The sequence below is a fragment of the Chrysoperla carnea genome, chromosome 3 (genome assembly GCF_905475395.1).
Source record: "Chrysoperla carnea chromosome 3, inChrCarn1.1, whole genome shotgun sequence".
Classification (NCBI taxonomy): Eukaryota; Metazoa; Arthropoda; class Insecta; order Neuroptera; family Chrysopidae; genus Chrysoperla; species Chrysoperla carnea.
This window is the reverse complement of record NC_058339.1, coordinates 13,089,539-13,111,242: the sequence shown is the minus strand read 5'-3', so window position 1 is coordinate 13,111,242 and position 21,704 is coordinate 13,089,539. Positions and strand designations below refer to the sequence as shown.

At 28.6% G+C, this 21,704-nt stretch overlaps 1 protein-coding gene across 1 annotated transcript in view; it reads right to left on the bottom strand.

Annotated features, from left to right (window-relative positions):
- The window catches only part of LOC123295865 (discoidin domain-containing receptor 2-like), a 470,079-nt gene that overhangs the window by 41,205 nt on the left and 407,170 nt on the right, over positions 1–21,704 (bottom strand). The window contains exons 9-10 of the mRNA XM_044877326.1: positions 8,720–9,069; positions 2,099–2,251 (exon numbers count right to left, since the gene is read on the bottom strand). Of these exons, the coding sequence (XP_044733261.1) occupies positions 2,099–2,251; positions 8,720–9,069 (503 nt within the window). The remainder of the gene's footprint in view (positions 1–2,098; positions 2,252–8,719; positions 9,070–21,704) is intronic.

Genomic DNA, 21,704 nt, shown 5'->3' with positions numbered 1-21,704 from the left:
ATTATTAGTTCAATTATAACATTTTAAAATAGCAATGTTAATTTTGATATTTACTTTAAATTTTGTGTTGATTGCAGAAAAATGCACGAATGGATTTTTCATGAGCACAAACTGAATGATACTTTTTTGTCACTTAAGGTGGTTGTCTTTGTACAATATTGTAAAAATAGTGTACTACATTATACAGCAGTGGTATGTACGTATAGATATGTTTAGCACACTCAAAGAAGTATTAATTTTAACATGCTTTTAACTTAACTGTCCATTTATCACGTATTCTGTATGATAATAGCATGATAATAAACATCTGTAATTCTGTATATAATAGACATCTCTCTTACACTACTTATACTCTAAATATAATTGTTTCTGTCAACAAAACTTTTAAAAAACTTTGTCAGTTTTCATGTTCAGTTAGTTTTTTTAAAATATCCTAAATCTAGTTTTTTTCTAGAATTAAAACACAACGAAACGCAACCTTTCCTATGCTCTCCATGTTAATTATCCGAACTTAGTTTAACTCGAGTTAGAGACGGTCAATCGACTTCAAATTTTGTTGTTGTTAATGTATTATTATATTCTTAATAAGTATACACAAATTTAGAATTTTCTGTCGATATGCCCATAGCAAGACAACAACCTTAAACATTTGTCATATTTAGGCAGGAGTAGCTTCTGGTCACACAAATAAACAAGCAATATCAGACAACAAAAGCATACTGTGAACATTTATAACAAATCTGGATTCACGTAACATTTTTCTTTTTGGTATAGACAAATTTTTTTTAGATAAAAATTACAAACATGTTACAAAAGTTGAAAATAGAAATATAGCGTTATGTAAATAAAACAGCTTTAAATAGAAAAAGCATTTTAATTGACGTGTTATCATTAACGAACATAAATATAAATAAAAATATATAAAAAGCTTCATGTATAGTAATAATTTTTTTGTATTTGTATATTTAAAAAAAAAAAAAAAATTATACAGTTGGGAAAACTTTTGAAAATTGTTTTTATTTATATCATGGAAATCAAAGATCAAAGAGATGAAATGAATTGGAAATTTAAAAAAAAATCAAGAAATTGAACTAGGTGTTGTGTATATGTACAGTCTGTTTCAAAACTCCCTTAATAATAGTTAAAAGAAAACAAAAATTTTATTATAATAAATAAAATAATAAAATAATGACGGACGATGACACATATGGACGTACGGCCAAAACAACCGGGACTAGGACTATATATATAAATGTGTATGTGGGTTTTTAGCCACTGTAGATGAGCACTCAAAGGGATTTTTGAAAATTTAGCTCAAGGTGTCGAAAAACGGATAAATTTTTTGGATACATTAAATAAAAAAGATCAATTGAAAAAAATTACATAACTGATTTTAAAAATTATTTCACCTATAGAAAGAAAGTTACATTATCAGCAAATAACAAAGACGGTTGTATTTTGAAAAAAATTAGGAAATCGCTCCAAAACTTGAAAACAACGAAATTGTGCACTAAAGCGGAAATAAGTGATGGCAAATGAAGTGAAGTTTATAACGAAATAGCCTTTCTATTTAAAATTACAATTGCCCAGCGAAGCGGATGAGTAGAGTTTCTGAGATATTGCAATGTTAGGATCGATTTTTGTCCGTATCTCAAAAACTATTCGATCAGTCAACGATCTGTCAACGAACTGCACCCGATTTTTGTACTTTTTGGGTCGAAATTACCTTATATAATAAGTTTTATCGAAATTGGAGATGAAAAAAGTTTTTCGATTTTCTGCAATTTTTTTAAGGGGTACGTACCCAATTTGAAAAAATCGAAAAAAAAAAATTATTGTTTGGAATTTGTTGAAACTCAGTGGATGGGATAATTTTGATCTTAAAAGTATAAAAATCAGGTTAATTTAATGACTGGGCTTATAGAAAGTCACAATGTCAGCCAGGATCATCGGCAAAACTTCATTTACAAAGAAGTTAGAAAAACCAACTACAAAAATTTTAAAAATTTATTTTATTCCAACACAACAATAACGGATTTTTGATAGGGAGCAATCGATTTAATCCATCAATTAAAAATAAATTTGTTTCATAACTTACCATTCCAAATGTACCTTCTCCTAACTTCTCCATAAGTCGTAATCGATGTCGTGGAAAATCTAATAATTGAGCAACACCTTCTAATGGAGGACCTTCTGGTAATCGTATTGGTGTGAATTTTCCAGGTGTAAAATGTTGTTCCCTTCTTTCAGTCTGAAAAAAAAATAAGAATAAAAATTTTATTAAAAAATTGATCAAGTGAAAAAGCCAACAACAAAAATAGAGAAACCTCTTAAAATTTTGAGTAATATAAAAAATAAATAATAAAAATTCTTAAAATTTTATTTTAAATAATTTGAATTTATTATTCTGTAATAAAAAATAATTAAATCATATACTTAATAGGATACCCTACTATGTCTTTTTCTTTATTTTCTTTCTGTGAAAACAGTATTATTATTCTACTTGTTTTTTTTTCTTCATATTATTATTTTAAAGAACAATAAAAGTACCAAGTTAGTCATAAAAAATGTGTCCATAATTATGATAATAATTTGCGCATGACAGCTCAATCATATTAATCTTTTGAGTATCCGATGTACTGTGTTCAGCCAAAAACATCGCTAACAAGTATAATTTACAAAATTTAGAAAAATCTCGAAAAAATTTTCGGATACGGAACCCTAAACTCGCAATTCAAACATATTTTAGAACACTATTCATTAAATTACCTTTCAAACAAAATCGGTTCATCCCTTTAGGCGCTACGACGCCACAGACAGACAGACAGGCAGATACACACACATAGCAGTCAAACTTATAATACTCCTTTATTTAGTTCAGGGGATTGAAAATGAACGACCTAGAAAGTATACTGGATTGAATATATCAATTGTAAAGATGCTGTGCATTTGACAAAATAATAAAGAAAAGCTTGATAATGAAAAATGAAACATTCAACAGTTCCAAACAGATTATGCTGTCAATGGAATAAACATAAACAGTTTTCCGTTGATTCGGCACTTCAGCCACGGTTGAGACTTCATTTTTTTATTACCCAACTTACTTTTGTCAATTTTCCAAGGGACCCTTCATAAAATACTTTCATAAACAAAAAGGGGTTTCGCAAATAAATACCCGGGAGTTCCATTTCCGAACTGAAAGTTGCTCCTCAAAGAGCATATCTTTAAAATGGTCAATCCTAGATGGAAGGAGGAACGTACTTGTGGTACTACAAGACTGATATGGTCTAAGTACAATTGTAGGCGTTCCGAAGATCAAATATCACTTCCAAGGGCCTCTGTTCGCAAAGTTGTTGCGGCTATTACACGACACTGGTTGGATGGCAGGCATGCTGAACGTTTGGGCCTGGCAGTGTATCACCATTACTACAGAAGCTGTCATAGTGGTGAGGAGAAGGAGACAATGTCTCATCTTCTCTGTCACTGTCCAGCTCTGGATAAGGGAAGATGGTCTAACTTGAACCAGCCTCTCTTTGACGATCTCTCCGACCTAAAGTCAGTCGACGTCAAAGCACTCCTGCTGTTCTTAAACAGCTCCAAATGGTTCATGGAGTAGTGGCCGGGAATGGGCCAACCCTTTTTCGATATCACAATGGACCTGTTAGTCTAAGTGTATCCCACCCAAGACCGCCACTCTAACTTACAAAAACCTTATTCGCAAGCTATTATGTTACCTTAGTCGCAAGTTTTTCAATATTTAACGGCGTAGATTATTAAAGACCATTTGCTTTAGCAGTATCTGCCAAAGCTGGTATGGGTGTAATATTTAAATGAACCATATTGTCTACATATAATATTTAATATATAAAATCATATAAAATAATAATAAGTAAGAATGAAATAGATATATACATATAAAATTAGAAAGAGATATGATATGGTGTAATATTAAGATTTATGATTGTATATTGGCGTTCATTCGTTGTTTTCAAAATTTACTTGTTTTATATATATTGTTGTTGTATATGTATATATATGTGGCAAACATACAAACATACAACTTGGTTGGTTTTTGGACGCAGGTGTCCATACTGTACACCTGAGCCCATAAAGCTCTCTTTTCCAGTGTAATAATATATATTGATAAAAACCTTCATCGTTCTCTCTTTGTCTCTTGTTCTCGTACCAATAACATTACTACTATGAATATTGTCATGATGATGCATACAAGTAATGGTAAGTTTGCAACACCAAGCTCACCAGCTTATTTGGAATTTTCGTTGTAAAATATTTTATATGTTATTATATAGTTACTGGTACATATATAGAGTGGAGACTAGAATTTATTGAGTTTTATGAGTAGAGAGAGTTATGCTCCAAATTTGGAGCTCATAGTTTAAACATTTGGTTTCTATCGAAATTTTTCAAAAATGTATCAAAAATGAGAAGTTTAATGGATTATCTTCTTTTTATTAAAAAAAAACTGAATAATGAAACTTTTTTGAAGTGAAAACTTCTATAGGCAGGCGTCTTATGTTGATAAGTGACCTGAAGGCTTCAAAAAATGGCTATGTATTGTGTGCAAGCAAGCTTTTGACAGTTTGTTTACATTTATTTTTTACTTAATTTATGATTAATTTAATCTTAATGAAATTTGTAATTAATTCCGATCAAATCAGGGTCAGAAGAATTTAAGAAATGCTGAGAAAATTATTGCAGAAAATGAAAATAGTGATGTTGTGATTTCTCAGCACTGTATTTGCAAAGTGTTAACTGAACTGATCGATCACATGAAATAAATGGATCAGTGACCATAATACAAGAAAAGCTATAATTTCATTTATTCCTCATATTCATTCCTTAAAACTGCACCTTAAATCAAGTTTGATTTTAAGCCACCAGATGTAGTGACCAAAGTGATCCATTATCAATAGCTACATATATGGCACCGTAACTTAAATAACTATTCATTTTATAGAATTCATCTTACAACTTTCCTAGCCTATACATATGATTAAACTTTCAATGAAATGGAGAAATTGAGATTATTTTTGTCAAATATTAAGTTGTTAAAGGCAATAGAGGACATTCACCTGTGTCCAAGACTTTGACCTGAAATTATAGTTTCAAGGTCATTTTTCCTTGATCTTCAAATGATCTTGAAAATTTACCTGATTTTAAAAGTAATTAACATAGATGAATGGTCTTTATTGTTTTTAATAACTTTAACCTAACTAATTTTTCAAAATTTAGCATATTTTCTGTCGTTTAAATGCAATTTCAGTCGCATTTCCTTCAAAAACTCACAATTTTCGAAAAAATGTTAAAAAAAAAATTCGTTTTATTATGAGTATCAACAGGATATGCAACAGGTTTTTGAATCTAAATTGACTACTAACGAAACTTGGAGAACTAGGTCTAATCTGATGTCAGAATATTATGAGAATATGGCTCACTCTGTACAGTTGAAGCCATAAGATAAGAATACTTCCATCTATAGTAAATTTTTTTATTATTTCAAAATTTATATTATTAATGTATATTACTTATAATAAATTATAATAAAAATAATAATTATAAGAAGGTATAATGAAAATGAATTTTGTTGCTAAGAAAATCTATTAGAAGTATGCTTCTTTTTATGAGGGTTATTAAAAATCCATTAAGAAGAATCAATGTGTGGAAATTTTATATTATGTACTATATAATAAAATTAATTATTTTTTGAGGAAATTAGTTAGTTTTAAACTGTGTCCTAATTTATAATAAATAATATACAGTATAGGTAGCAATTCTAAAATATTCGAGCACAATTGAATATGCTATTTCGAAAACGACACATCTCGCATATTTTAACAAATATAGTGCAACCTTGATATAACGAACCTCAATATAACGAATTCCTCGATTTAACAAATTTTTCGCAATCCCCTTGAATTGTCCATAAGAGTCAATATAAAATATACCTCTACATTACGAATATTTTTTGCGAACAGCCTCTTTATAACGAATTTTCAACTACATAAAAAATTTAAATACCTCTAAATAACGAAATTCGTCAATTCAAAACCTTTATATAACGTATAAAGTCCCACCAATATATGACAGTTAGTATACTCCATAGTATGTAATTCATGTCGCGAGAGGTTCCGACACTTTTTTCCTCTTTATAACGAATTTGAGACCAACTTAACCTCAATATAACAAACCTCAGTTTAACGAATTACTTGATATAACGAATATTTACTGGTTCCCTTTAGATTCGTTATATCGAGGTTGCACTGTATACATTTTTCGTCAAATACATGAAAACCGTCATGTTTTTCATCATTTCGTCAAAAACAGAATGGCGTCGGACAAATATTAGAAAGTTATTTCGATAATAATAAAAATGCTTGGTATTTTTCTTAGACAAATATCTAATAATTTATTATTTACCCAATGTTTATTTTTTGTTGTTTTTATATTACTTGACTCAATTATTAACGAAATACTAATATATTTGTTTCTAACAAAAATAATTTTTATTCTAAACATAAACTACAAACAATCGTTGCTAGCACATATTTCTGTTATATAGAGAGGGTTTAGATTATAAATCAACGATAAATTTCACGTCTAGATTTGATTGATTGAGAAATCGCGATTAATAAATAGTTTTATTCACAAGTAGTATAGTAAATCGTACATTTTACGGGTTTTATTGATGGTAGACACCTTCGAAACAGTTCACTGCAGTTTTCTAACTTGAATTCTAAAAGAGGTAGTCGGCTTTTATAATTTGAGGAGAAGTTTATTATCTCTAGAGATATTGATGGTACTAAAAAATGAATATTAAAAAAATTACTACTACAAACTACTACATACTACTACAAACAATACTAGAGAACAATACTACTACAAACAACCTCTCTTGAGTTTTCATGAGTTTCGAAAATAATAGTTAAAAGATGGAAAAGCTTTAAGGCTTTACGAATGACACTTTTAACCGAAAACAGAAAGTAACTTTTCGCCTTTTTTGGGGAGAAAATATTAGAGTAGAGAAATAATTTAACCATATTTCAATCATAGATTTTTTTTAAATTGAGTACGACTTATAGTAAACTAACGAAAAAACACGAATATTCCTGAAATTTTCCGAAGTTATTTCTTGTCTTTTCAAAAAATAATAAAACAGTACTGTACCTGAAAAGCATTCTTGAAGAAGTACATAAAAATGGCTTGTACATGAGTAATTCAATAGTGCCTATTTCAAAAATTTACACATTATATATATCAATTAATAATAGAGCATTCCGTTAAGCTAGTGAAAAAGGCCCATGGTTCAAGTCCTGACATGATTTTCTATACATTGTTTAATTTTGTAGGTACATTCCAGGTATACATACGTTGATACGTTGATACAAACATCCTGTATAAAACAAACAAAACTATGCTTTTGCTTAAGTGAACGATAGGTAAAAAGAAGAAATTCAATGAAAAAATAACATTAATAATAAAGTAGTAAAAAATAAATTAGAAATGTCTAGTACCATGGAGAATTCAATAAAAAAAAAGTAAAAATGGTTTGGTGGTAGAATTATACCTAGAAAAAGCTTCTAGCTCTCAGCTATCATAGCTCTCCTGTTTGAAATAAAACTTTTAGATAAACGTACGTACGTATTGTAAATATTTCAGTAACTAACTTAATGAAAAATAAACACTGTTTTTCTAGTTTTTCAGAAAACTGTCATCTCATCGTAGGTATGTATGTATTTTTTTTTCTGAGACGATAATGTTTTAATAATATATTTGTTTTTGCATTACATAGATATTCGTTTAATACAAGAATGAATATTATTCTGTTAAAAGCAATCATTTACTGTCAGATTGTGTCTCCAATAATATCTGTAAATTTTTAAGCAAGAATAAAAACTAATGGTATACACCGAGTTCTGTTATTGACTGCACAAACCCAGATTAACCAAAATAAGATAATCAAGAGCAACAAAAAAACTCTTTTCCAAATTTGGATCTGAGGCCTAATTTGGCAGATACGGGTATGACAAAAATTGATAAATTTGTTTATTCACTGACTATCATTCGATAACCAGTAGCCAATGATTATCAGTAGATATGAGTAAATTTCACTTAATAATGGAGAGATTTTAAAAAAAGTATAAAATAATTTAATTGGATTTGGTCAAATTATCCCACTTTTTATATTTTTATGATATTTTTGTGAGAAAAAAATTAAATTCTGAGTAAATTATATCAGTGGACGTAAACAAACAAACCATTGTGGCGCGATTTCTAGTATAAAAATAACAAAAAAAAAAAAAAAAAAAGAATAAACAAAAAACATATCACAGGCTTTTCGTGTTTGAGTGATACTTTTAAGATAGAATTTATTGAAAATGAAACATCGGCCACATGTTTATAAGGATTTTTTATTATCTTTTGAAACTTACCACCCTGCATTTTGAAAATCGAAGGTTTTAGAACATATATTTTTATAGGAACTTTTTTGCCACTCTGATTGAATTGAACGCATAATCGAAGCTTGTTCTTGTCCTACGCATTTTGGTAACTATATCTAGGACAATTTAGGTTGTTGCTGTAGAAAATTTATTGTATTTATATTACATTCAATCTTAAATAACTAGTCTTAATCATTTATATGATGGTAAATAATTTAATAATTTGAGCACACAATTTGATTTATGAATGTTAATGTTACCTTAACAATGTCTGTGGCAGCATAATAATTTTCTGGTTGGGTCATAATTGAACCATTTGTAGATAAAACACTACTATTGACACCATTAACACCATTTGCCACCGTACTAACGACCCCAACACCACTACCACCTGTTGTTGCATTACACAATGTTCCAGTATTTGATACAGATGATTGTAGACCTGTTGATTTTGTTGGTGTTGTTGTATTAAATTTTGATTGTACATTATCAACATATGATGGTGGTGGACGTGACATTGGTGGCGGTGGTGGTGTTAAATTATAAAATGACGGTGATGTAAATTTTACTTGATCATCTTGATGACTAAAACTTTTTACACTTGTAAAATCTGTAACAAAAAAGAAAAAAAAGTAAATTAGAAACGTTTATAAAAGTGAAATTTTAAACTGGGTCCGCAAAAACTTAAGTTTTGCCAGTAAAGGTTGTGTTAAAAACTGTTATATTTTAAGGAATTGCTGGAATCAATCAATAAAGAAAATTCCTTGTATATCATTCATTCATTAATAATACATTTTTTGATTAACAAAATTTCCAGAAATCACAAAAAATTTCTAGGTCATCGGGCTTTATATTGTTATTTTATCGTTTAAACTTGGCTGAAAAAATGATGAATCATATAGATTATTCTTTTCATCTTCTGGTTTATAATGATACCATAAAAATATAAGGTAGTCGATGATATAAAAACAAAATATTAATTTAATTATGAGTTCATCGAAGATCTATCATTTTATGAACAGAGACTACTATAGTTAGAGTATTGATGATTGAAGTGAGATATTTATATTATCAAATTTATAAGCCGCACTTGCACACAATATATTATATATTTTTGTAGTTGCGTGGTATTGTAAAGTTAAAAATAACATATTTGGTTTATATGTATGTACTGTGCAATAAATCCAAGCTTTTTTACAATTCTGTAGGGAAACAAACACCTTAATAAAAAATAATATTTGTGAATTCGATTTATTGTTACCTTGGAATCACTTTGTTAAATATGGGTGTGGTATTTTTTTCCCCGAATACGCCGAATACACGTATTATAATATACCTTCCCAGGAAATACACGTTTGATATACACAACATATTTATTTTTTATATAATTCATTAATATTTGAACATAAAAGACTGTAAAAAGTGTTCTTACTTCTTTTTTTATTTCATTTTGTTTGAGAATATAACATCAAAACAGATTTATGTAAATCAACTTAAAAAATGTATGATAGGTACCTCTAGAATATAATACCTCTATATATCTTTACTATACACTAGCAAACTATCCTTTTCTATACAAATCATCCGGAAACGGATGAAAAGAAGAACAGAGTCTAATAGATAGAAGGAGTTTGTCATTTATTGGTGGTCAAAGAGATTATTGTTTTAAGTTTAGTGACATATTACTCCATGGGAGATGGATGGTTGATTTTTAAAAGAAAAATAATCAGTATTGTCACCTACTTATACCAAGTTTTAGCTTTTGATTTCTTCTGATTTCGAAAAAATATCAAATTTTTGGCGTTTTTTGCCACAGTTTGGTACAATTTATTCAAAAACAGTGACCTTCAAGAGAAAAAATTTCTGTCCCAAGTTATAGAGCGTAAAATTTCCTATTAATCTTTAAGTTCATTTGATGATATGTAAATTTATGTATAATGAATAATATTTGATAGCTATGAACATAGCTACAAATATATAATCGTAACATTCGAATGATTCTGATCTTTGATAACTTCTGATTATGGTTCAATGATGGCGTCTTATATAAAATTAGAAAAGCATGATCAAATTTGTATATATTTTGATAACATTAATTATTTGAATAGTTTTTTATACACACGTTCAATAAGTTCAATTTAAAAATTATAAAATTTTAATTATTCATACTGGAGAAACATGCGGAAAATTTTGAATTTTCCCAAAATCGTCTCTTTTTTTCTCATAAGAAAATTTGTACTGAACATAGAAGGTATTTTTGCTATTTTAACTTCTTTAATAAATAACTAGGATGATTTTTAGACTTTTTAGACTAGACCTTTTTTAGACTATATATCTGTTTGGGGTTTCTTGAGCGATCATTGAAATAAAATGAAAACCTATGTTGTCAAAGTATAAAGATTTACTCCTACCATACGAGTGGAACATCTAATCTTTTGTAAGATTAACTAAGTATTAATGTACGTTTGCTAATTTTCGCTAAAGTTGAATCGCTTTCGAAATATTGTAGCTGAAATTTAGCCAAAAAATATTGCTTATTTAAGCCTATACTAAAACTAGAATATTTGGTGTATATTATTACCTATTTATCTTAAATCTGTATATTATTTCATATATTCTGTACATAGTTTTATGTATCCAAAGAAGTAATTGAAATTTTCAAAAATGTGATTTTTTTCTTTTATCATGTAGATAATAACTACTTCAGAAGGTATATATTCTCTGAAGCTGTTTATCTTTTATATGTTTTTGGAACTTAAACATATGCGATGCCATACTATCCAGAAGTTTTAAGTATAAAGTAGTGGTGGTAACTTTAATGGCGAACCATCCATCTTAAATACTGCTCGTTAGTATCAATCTTCATCGACGTTTCAGAAAAATACATCGATTTAGGGATACAATTCCGTAAACAAAAACTTCAATGTACTTAAAACGTTCTGTACAATAAATGTGTATGTGTTGTTTGCTATTTTTCTTTATTTTTCTTGAATGTTAACATAATTTATCATAAAAAAGGAATACATTACCCCCTAATTTGGTGATGTTTTTTTTTTTTCTGTTGTTACTCTTATGAATATAAATCTTGTTAAAAAAGTGTTACAAAGTATGTTATTAGAGAGATGTATTTATATATAAAAAAAACTGTACCTATGTACATTATAGAATTTAATCGAAAGTTTTTCTACGTTGTGAAAATCGATTCGATCCTTTTTAAAAACATTTAAATAAATTTATTATCTGCCATTCAGTCAGGTAGTAGGTATGAAACTTTCTGTGTGCTACTTACCTTCAACGAATGACTGATAAATTGTGTGAGATGATAATTTATATAAAACTATCAGTACCCGTTCGCTTCGTTGGACAATTTTAACATTTCTCAAGTGAATGTACATAACTATACAGCAAGCAAACTTTGCCTACTGTCTTTTGAATCTAGATACAAAATACAGTATATTTTTCTTTTTGGGTTGGGTTGGGTTTTTCCCAACCCGGTTTTTCGGCTTTCTAAATATGAGTATTTAATGTGTGCTTTCATTGCTCGCTTAAAGGAAGCACATATACAATGTTGAAGTATAGGTAAGTATTTAGATTTATAGCCACTTTCTCAAAAAAATATTGAAAATAATTCTTCAATTTTATTATTTTTCAATTTTCAAACAATTTTTGAATATGAATATTTTGTAAACCTTTTATCAAGAGTTTAAAGGTATCTCGATATTTTCAGCTTTCTACTACCATAGTACGACAGATACAGTATTGGATTATGGAAGATGAGGTCACTAATTCGGCCCTAAATTCCGCCTATTTATAACAAAATTTTAACAAACAGACAAATCTTTTTCGTAAGGGGTTGATTTTTACAGATAAACTCTTCAATTATATTAATTTCACATTTAATTTAATAATTTCGAGTCAAATGTCAGTAATAAATTTTTTAGTGCCAACCTCATTTACACTATTTTACTCTAGAGGGCAAAAAAGACTAGCTTATGTTCATTCCCAAAGCTGAAGGTACCCTATACCAAAGTCATACCGTTAAGCCGGCATACCATACGGACAAACCGTGAAATCTCAAGCAGACAGACAAAGTTACTTTCGCATTTATAATATACGTAAGGATTATTGTAATCTGATTTTAATAGAAACTCCATTTTTCACCGTCTACAGTTCATCAAACAGATTTTTATAACTTTTGTATTTTAATGTTTTAGCTAAATGTAGGAAAAATTTTAACCACTGTGATAAAGCAGAAAAAAAAAACTTTTGCATTTAGAATTCTTGTCAGTAAAACTCAACTAGATAATTGAAATGGCTCTGGAATAATAATTGTATAATTGCATAATGAAGCTAAAAATAAGGTCATGGTTTTTAAAAAATATTTTAATTAAAACAAATCCAATTACAAAAAAAAAACCCACATCAAATCTAAAACAGTAACTAAAAAATTCGATTACATTCGAAGAATCATGGTAGGTCAAAAAATGTCACGTCAAGTAATTTGGTTCTTTTTTTTTAGAAAACGGAGTAAAGGTAGAGAAGTAAATTGATTTTCCAAAATTTTTCATTAGAAACGCTGGCATCGATTTTATTGTCCCTACCATGACTACGCACACAACGAATAAAAAAATTTTGAACAAAAGATTTTAACCTTGAAATTATTACAACATCAATAGCAAAATAACAATTTTCCACAAGGTAAAACAAAAAAAAGTGTTAAAACGTGATTATTCGTACAAATAACTTACATGAAAAATTGGCAATTTATTAATCTAATTACTATAAAATATTATCTGAGTTAATTATTAATCACGAAAGTAAATTTAAAAAAAATAATAATAATATCATAATTTTAAAATTAACTTAAGAATATTATTAAAGATAAGAAGAAGAAATGTATTTTTTTGAAAAGAAGAAAACAAATAAGTTCTTTTAAAAACAGTATTTTTTATTTTAAAATAAATATGAAGAAAATTATCTCCTCTTCAAGTTCATTTCATGCTTAGATACTTTTGAAGTTGATTTGTTTAAATCAAAAGGAAAACTGAAAATTATGTGTTATAATTAAATGGAAAATATTGAAATCAAGGAGAAGAAAAGAGATGAAAAATCACTTTTCTGAAGTGAATCCGGTTAAATATCACAAAACTTTTAACATATTTTTCAAATATATAAGCTTTACGTTTTTACACTGACTGAATTTTTTATGGCAATCATTTTCAATACGGAACGTTACGTATATAATTTAATGATATAATATAATATAATATAATAACACTAATAATGGGGTTTAACCTCCGTTTTTAAGATATCCATGTATTAGACCACAAGCCCAGAGTGAAATGACCCACCAGGAATCATGTAGAAAAAGATGCTCCTATTTGTAAAAGTAAGTTTAAGCACCATGGCGTCAGTTTTCCGCGGTACAGGTGAGGATGTGAATGTCACACTCCTTGGTGGCTGCACGAAATTTATGTAATTTGCTTCAACTATCTTTGTAGAGTTAGTATCCAGCAACGGCGTACATATTTGATGGTGCAGGGGTGAGACAGAAAGAGATGTCACATTCATATTCTTATCTGTACTCACCTTTTCAACATGGCTAACCATCCAACGCGCACCATTATTTCACAGACTACTCACATAATTATTTTCAATCTTTATTTTATTTTAATCTAAATTCATATATACAACTAACTTTATGATGTGGGTGGATCAGTTTACCGCCCCATTAATTATAAGTCTAATTGATCAGATTGCCGCTGCCTGGATTCGAACCCGAAACCTCCCAGTCTGTATCCAAACGAGTAAAGCCGATTAATAATAATAATAATAAAAATTTACTGATATAAGAACATTATTCCCATTTTGCATCGACCTTGTTGTACGACAAATCATCCATTTTGCATCGACAAATTGTCTAAGCACCAATGATCCCAAGATATACAATTTTTGAAATATTAATGAGAATAAGAGTAGCAGTATATACATTTGTAGATCATGAGTCTATTTTTCGACATTAGCCTGCAAGATAATCTTGAAAATGAGGAGTAAAACTTGGAATTTGATAAGAAAAATATCGCCTTGTAACAGAAAACAGGCTAGGGAATTAATATATATATAATATATATATATAAGATTTTTGCATTGTAAACTTTTGTAGGGATAATTTTGTTTAGAATTTTATTTGTATTCAGTAGGTACAGATTTTTAAAAACAAAATAAAAAATATGATTACCATACATTTCATCAACTATGTCAAACAAAATAAAATCCATATGTAAAAAAAATGATAAAAATAGACAACTTCATCGATAATATATCAAAAAAAAAATGTAAATTAGTTTTAAAATATGTCCATTTACTGTGTTTTTTGAAATGTTCATATTGATAGAAAAGTGCTTTTTATAAATGTTATATTGGTTGGTGGTATGTCATATGAGGGTAAGTTGTAGTACCTAGAGTTAAATGTACCTTGAATCAGTCTCTGTTCATCTATCACACTTGTATGCAAAATTCAGAAAGGTCATGTCAAAAAAACATAAATTTGTTTCATTTTTATTACTCCAAAGAATCAAGTTATCATCACATTTTATTTTCACACCTAAATTAAATAAATTTTTATTTTTTAACTTTGTCAATGCTTAAAATAATACTCGCATAGCTTTTAAGCATTTACGCTCCATTTTTCCTGACCTTTATGAAGCATAATACGTACACTTGAGTTATTAACTGAGTAATTCTATTGAAATGAGTGTATTTTATCAGAATAGTGAACTGTGTCCTAGAATGAACTGTAACGATTTCAAGTTCAAGAGAGCGCCTTCAGGTATATTCGACGAGGAATATTTTAGGTACATTAAAATGTGAGTCATGATGATAAATTATGGAGATGTATTTTTAATCATGTTTCATGATCCACAAGGTTTTTTTTGATACCTTAAAAATGTTGATAGCTTACTTTAAAAAACATAAAAATGTAAATTTTGATTCTAGGTACTACATCTTCCCCTATATATACGTGGAATCCTACAATATTTTGAATATATATAGAATATAGATATTTAGTGATTGACAAGATATTGTCAAATATCTTGACAGTTGATTTCATCATTGACTTTTTATCATCGTCAATAGGTAGGAATCATCGTTTGTCTGTACATGGTGGTACACTAAAATGGACCGACTGTATTTTTGAAGCATTTTATAATGTTTATTTATGAAAATATGATGAGTTAAAAACCTGATTTTTAGGATTTACGTACGTTTAGACTTCACCCATTAACAAAATCAGAATTCACAGTTTCAGAAAGTTTGAATAGAGAATGATATTCAGCCAGAAATTATGGTAATAAAAAATGCTATCAGGCATATTGTATAGATGGCCATTATTTATCACGTCGAAAGGCCAAAAACGTCGAGATTATTAGAGCAAATGCAGCAATGAATTGTTCGCTACCATGGATATGGTTGAACGAAATCTGTTACTTTTGATAAAGGTCGAGGTGTGAATCATGAATCCGAAACGGACTATAATGTGTAATTGCCCGACGAAAAAGAAAAGAAGGTGAGTCAGATAGGATATTGTTGGAACGGTTAAAACATGTTCCTTGTGACTCTTCATAAGGCCTTTTTCTTAAGTTTTGTTGATTGGAATACTTTGTTGAAAATACTTTTAACAAATCGAATCAGTCAACAGCTCATCATTTGATGATCGACTTCGAGTTTTTATTAAGGTCTTAAGTTCAATGTAAAGATAAATATATTGATATTACCGTAACAACCTGTATTCAGTGCATATATCTATCTATATATGAAATAGTATCTACAAAACTTATCACAAATTTCAATCATTTTCTTATTAAAGTAGGTTTTTACTAGAAAGTTGATGAGTTTATGTTAAATTGATCTTTTTCTTATCGTTTAATTAAAATTTCTTATTAACTGATACTAAGATGATATTAATGATACTATGATTTATTAATAACCTTCTGATATTTTAGATTTAAAGCATATAGAGTAAGATATTGAATCTAGCATCAAAATATCACAATGGAAGGTGTATGTTTAAAGCACTTTTATTCCACAACACATTTTTTCTGAGAATTCCTATATTAAAAAACTATACGTTTACATATAGGAGCATAGGAGCATCTTTTCCAACATGTTTTCTGGTGGGTCATTTCACCAGAAAAATTTCAGCATGGTCATTAACAACCTGTTATACTCGTTATGCTGTTTTAAACAAAAAAATTATTAAATTATTTTATCAAATTTATCGTATATCAGTATTTTTACAATTCAATAATTCAATGATACTTTTGCATTTTTAGACGTTATATTTCTATATTTCATAAAAATTATTTAGAAGTCTATGAAGTGTGCCGTACATTGCAAATAGGCAACAGACAACGAACCAACACAGTTCGAGAATATTAAATAAAAATATAATATTTTTTACAAAAATCAAATCAAATGAACGTGAGTGACTTGTCAATTTTTATAATGATTGGCGGCAATACCAATGAAATGTAAATTTGATTTAAACAGTACAAAACAAAATTAACAATCTATATGCTTATTTGAATCAGTGTAAAAAAAAAAAATGAAAAGTTGTTATACTTACCTAGAAAAATTGTAAAACTTTATTTATTAATCTGTATAATGTTTAGCAAATATAATTGTGTACACTTGTTTAAATAATGTGCTTGAACTGAAGTACATCATTTTTTTTTTAAATTAGCTCATTTGATTTCATTTATACCAGCAAATATAAAGTTCCATTTCATCATCTTTCATTTTATTGTCAGAAAAATAATCTTCAGACTACGAAAAATTTTTTCCTGCATTAACTTACAGGAGTTATTTTATTATTTAAATCGGTTCAGTATCACGTACTGAATGTAAATACACAAAATCCTTACAAAAATAGGCAAGGAAAGTGCCTTCATTTAGGGAAAACCGTTTTAGGCTATATCGCCATAACCGTGCACTTTAGACCAAAAATGGTAATAACCTTTATTGTAGATAATTAAATTACCTACTTTTTTTGTACTACTTACCGTTTATGACTTATTCGACTAGGACGATTTACTTATTGACTATTTGACTGATATGTCTTGATTCTTTGACCGAATAAAAAGACGTTTTTCAGAATCGTATATGTATCCATCACGGATCTTTTAAACTTCTCTCAACCTTTCTTATACAGGCTAGACCATTTTTATCTATTATGGCTAATAGTTTATTTTGTAATAAAAAAATAACTAAAACAAAAGTTGCTGACTTCGATAGGCGACATAATTTTCTGACATCAGATTGGACCTAGTTTTCCAGGTTATTTTAATAGTCAATTTAGATTCTAAAAGGTAAGATCAAGTTACTAATTTAAAGTCTTATTTTATATCTCATCTTTTATTATCTAAATTGGCTGTTAGAGCAACTCGAAGAACTAGGTCCAATCATGACAGAACATGATGTCTCCCATCAAACTCTGCAATTTATTTTTGATTGGTTAAAGGAGTTGTAAGTCAAAATAGATTAAAATCGTCCACTTTTGATATTAATGCACCGACAAATATCCGTTACCTAAATCCGAAGTTCGTTACCTAAATATTTAGCTGTCCTCGGCGTTCCTCTTTGTTTTTGGTTTTGATATAAAAGCAATAGTGATAAAATATTTTCTAATGTGCGGAATGAAATGAAATAATGCTTGTGCAATTAAATCGATTGGTTATGATATGACACATATTTATGACAAGCAACTAAACACAAAATATGATTTTCGGTCCAATTAAATATTTTCCATCATTAAATTTTTAAGAGAATTTTATCAGACTGATAAATTTATTTATGTGTGTAATATGATGGTGTATGTATATGTAGTAGAATTCGTGATTTTGTTATGTTAGAAAAATGTTTATTTTTTCTTTATTATGTATAGAATAGTATATCGTAGAAAATGTTTTAGGAAAAATACTTGAACCGTGAAAAATATATATACAATGATTATGTACCTACAAAACACAATGTGAAGAAAAAAGATACAAATACCAATTTTGTAAAATGTAAATATTTTTCTAGTAGTCAAAATGATATGGTATTGTATGATTTAAAAGTTTTACAAAATTAAGATTATATTTGGACGATGGCAGTTTGAATATGTTAGTTTAGATATATTGGTCACGATCAGAAGCATACCTTGAGTTGTTTTAATGAATAATACGTTTCGTATGAAATAGGGAATCGTGTTAAATTTTTTTTATCACTTCAGAAGATGAATTCTGATTTTACGAATAAAAATTATATTTCGCGAGTTAATTATTCATCAATTTTGTAAATTACAATTTCATACAATTATTTATTGCACTAGCTAATTAAAAATTGATTAATTATGTGAGTATTGAATGATGTCTGAGACTGAAAATATAAGAGCAGAGAAATAATATCAATGCCTTCATTTTAACTAACTTCACCACATTTCTATCAAGTTTTTTTAATTTACTGACTACGATTTATATTAAACTAATAAAAGTATACGAACAGGTCCAAAAATTTCCGAAGCTGACACTTATTATTTACACATTTATTCTCGCGATGAGAGAGATTCTCAAAATTTCTGAAGGTCTTTTTTAAAGCTGTCGATAGATTGAAAAATTCGTTATCTCTATCTCTATCTCTATCTCTATCTCTATCTCTATCTCTATCTCTATCTCTATCTCTATCTCTATCTCTATCTCTATCTCTATCTCTATCTCTATCTCTATCTCTATCTCTATCTCTATCTCTATCTCTATCTCTATCTCTATCTCTATCTCTATCTCTATCTCTATCTCTATCTCTATCTCTATATAATTAACTTAATTTGACATTATCATAAATTACAGATTTCTGTAAAAGTAGTCATTTGACATTACCATAAATTACAGATTTCTATAAAAATAGTCAATATAAATTATTTCACGGCCATCTTTTCTGATATACTCAATGAATAATTACAACTATTATACATTTAGAAAAATAGAAAACCATGCATATGTAAAACCTGTGTAAAACAATCCTTACCATTATTTCGAGTGTTATAGAAAGGGAATAAGCGAGAGCAATCTTTATCACTCTTTACTTTTAAACCCAGCGAGGCGGGTGGGTATCACTCTAGTTGATAAATAAATAAAATTAAATGAAGGTAGTAAAAGTTTCAACCACCATGGAAAAATAAAAGTTATTTATGTTTTTAATCGAGCATGAGCAAAGTGCTCATAACCGAGTGCTGACGGGCTAAGTAACCTCTATCTAGTTTGGTATTTAAATTCTTTAATAAGTCCTTTTGAACTTTTGTTAACACCTTTATATGCTCATTTTTAGATTGAATAAAAGAAAATAAAAGGAACAAAACGTCATGATAAGGATAGAAAAATGAACCAACAACAAAGCATCAAAATTTATATACAGAGCCGTAGCTATAACATTACAGTAGAAAAAGGTAGTACAATATAGGTATGTTTACCGTATGTTTTGTGTAACATTCGTGAATTTATGATGAAAATACTACTTGAAGGCAGGTAGGAAGGTAGAATACTAGGAAAATAGTATTGAAAGGTGTGTGGTATCTGGTACCTGGTACCTGGTACATGTACTGAACACAAAATATAGAGCATAGCCTCAACCAGCCTCAATATTTAATAAAATAATGTAATTCCCAGCTGGCTTTGGTTTGTCTTCTTAATATTGTGAGGTTTTTTTTATTTTATTTTGTACCTTTAGTTTGTTGTTTTGATAATGCAGTTTCGCAGTTTATTAAAATTGCTATTATTAATTTAGATATAAACTTTCTTTTTATTCCTAAAGTACATGCTTTTTAGAATACCGTACCAATTAATGATTTAATTAATTTAATGATTAAAATATTATTTAAATTTTAGTTTTGTTCCGACAGGAACATGACAGCGTCAAGAAGGTCTTAACAAATTAGGAGATAGTCTCAAAATCCAACAATTAAAGGCATGGATCAGCTACGAGGGAGGGCGAATCGCCAAAAGCCTGTTGGGTGAAGGAAACTCGCTCGGTAACAGAGCAGAGGATATCTTGAAACTAAACAGAGCTGATATTAGAGTCATCGTAAAGTGACATCTCACAGAGCATGATAATCTGAACAAGTTCCAACATCAGATTGGAAAAAGACAATCTCCCGCGTGTGACAGATACGGAGAAAATTCAAAAGAAACATCGATCCACTTTCTCTGTTACTGCCCGGCGCTCATACAGCAGCGAAGGAAATGGTTTGGTCCGGCCATAGTCGAACCAGAAAAAATTAGGAAACTCAGCGCTAGACAAATCCTGGGTTTCAGTACATCAGTTGGTTATAATAGCCACTAAAAAGCGTAGCGGGGATAGAGTACAAGGGTCTACTTGGCTAGGTGCTCTGAACCATTGCTTCGAGGCGCGATCCTCAAGCATGGCCCGCTAACCTCCATACCCATACCCCCATACCCAACATGACAGCGTTTACTATAAATAATAAACGTTTCTAAATATATTTCAAAAAAATTTTTTGTGACAAAGTCTTACAAAATAGTTGTTTTGAATTCAAATGATTTTTCCTGTTAAGTAAAATATCTAATTTTTTATGTACAAAATTGATTTTAAACATCGATCTTCGAAATCCAACATATATCTTTCCTTCACATACCTTCATGAATCCATCTTTTATCCTCCTAACGTATTCGCTTGTAGCTTATTTATAGAAATAAATATTATTATTACTACATCGTAATTAGTTGGAATGTGATGATACTGTTTTTCTTCAAAGTTCCATATAAAACCATTAAACTTTTGTAAAACCTTGTTTATCCTTTCTCATATTCCATAAAGTCTAGAATTTCACCTTTGATTTTGATAAATATCTATCAAGTAACAAAAGTAAATAAATTTTTATTTATTTTTAATGAGATAGAAATTATAAGAGTGTTTATTGAAATTTTAGACGTTTTTTAATTTAATTTGATGGTTATAAAAAACTGTTTAATTAATTAGTAATAGCAAGAGTCAATTTAATAATTAAAAAAAAACTTTTGAAACTTTTAATTAAGTTAATTAATAAATAAAAGTATCACAATTACAAAGCCTTTTATTTAGTTAGTTTTTACGCATATTAATTTTATTTTTTGAATTTATTTTGAAAAAAAAATTATATTTTTCAATTAAATATTTTAATTATTTTTTGTGTGTGGGAGGGGAAAAAACAAT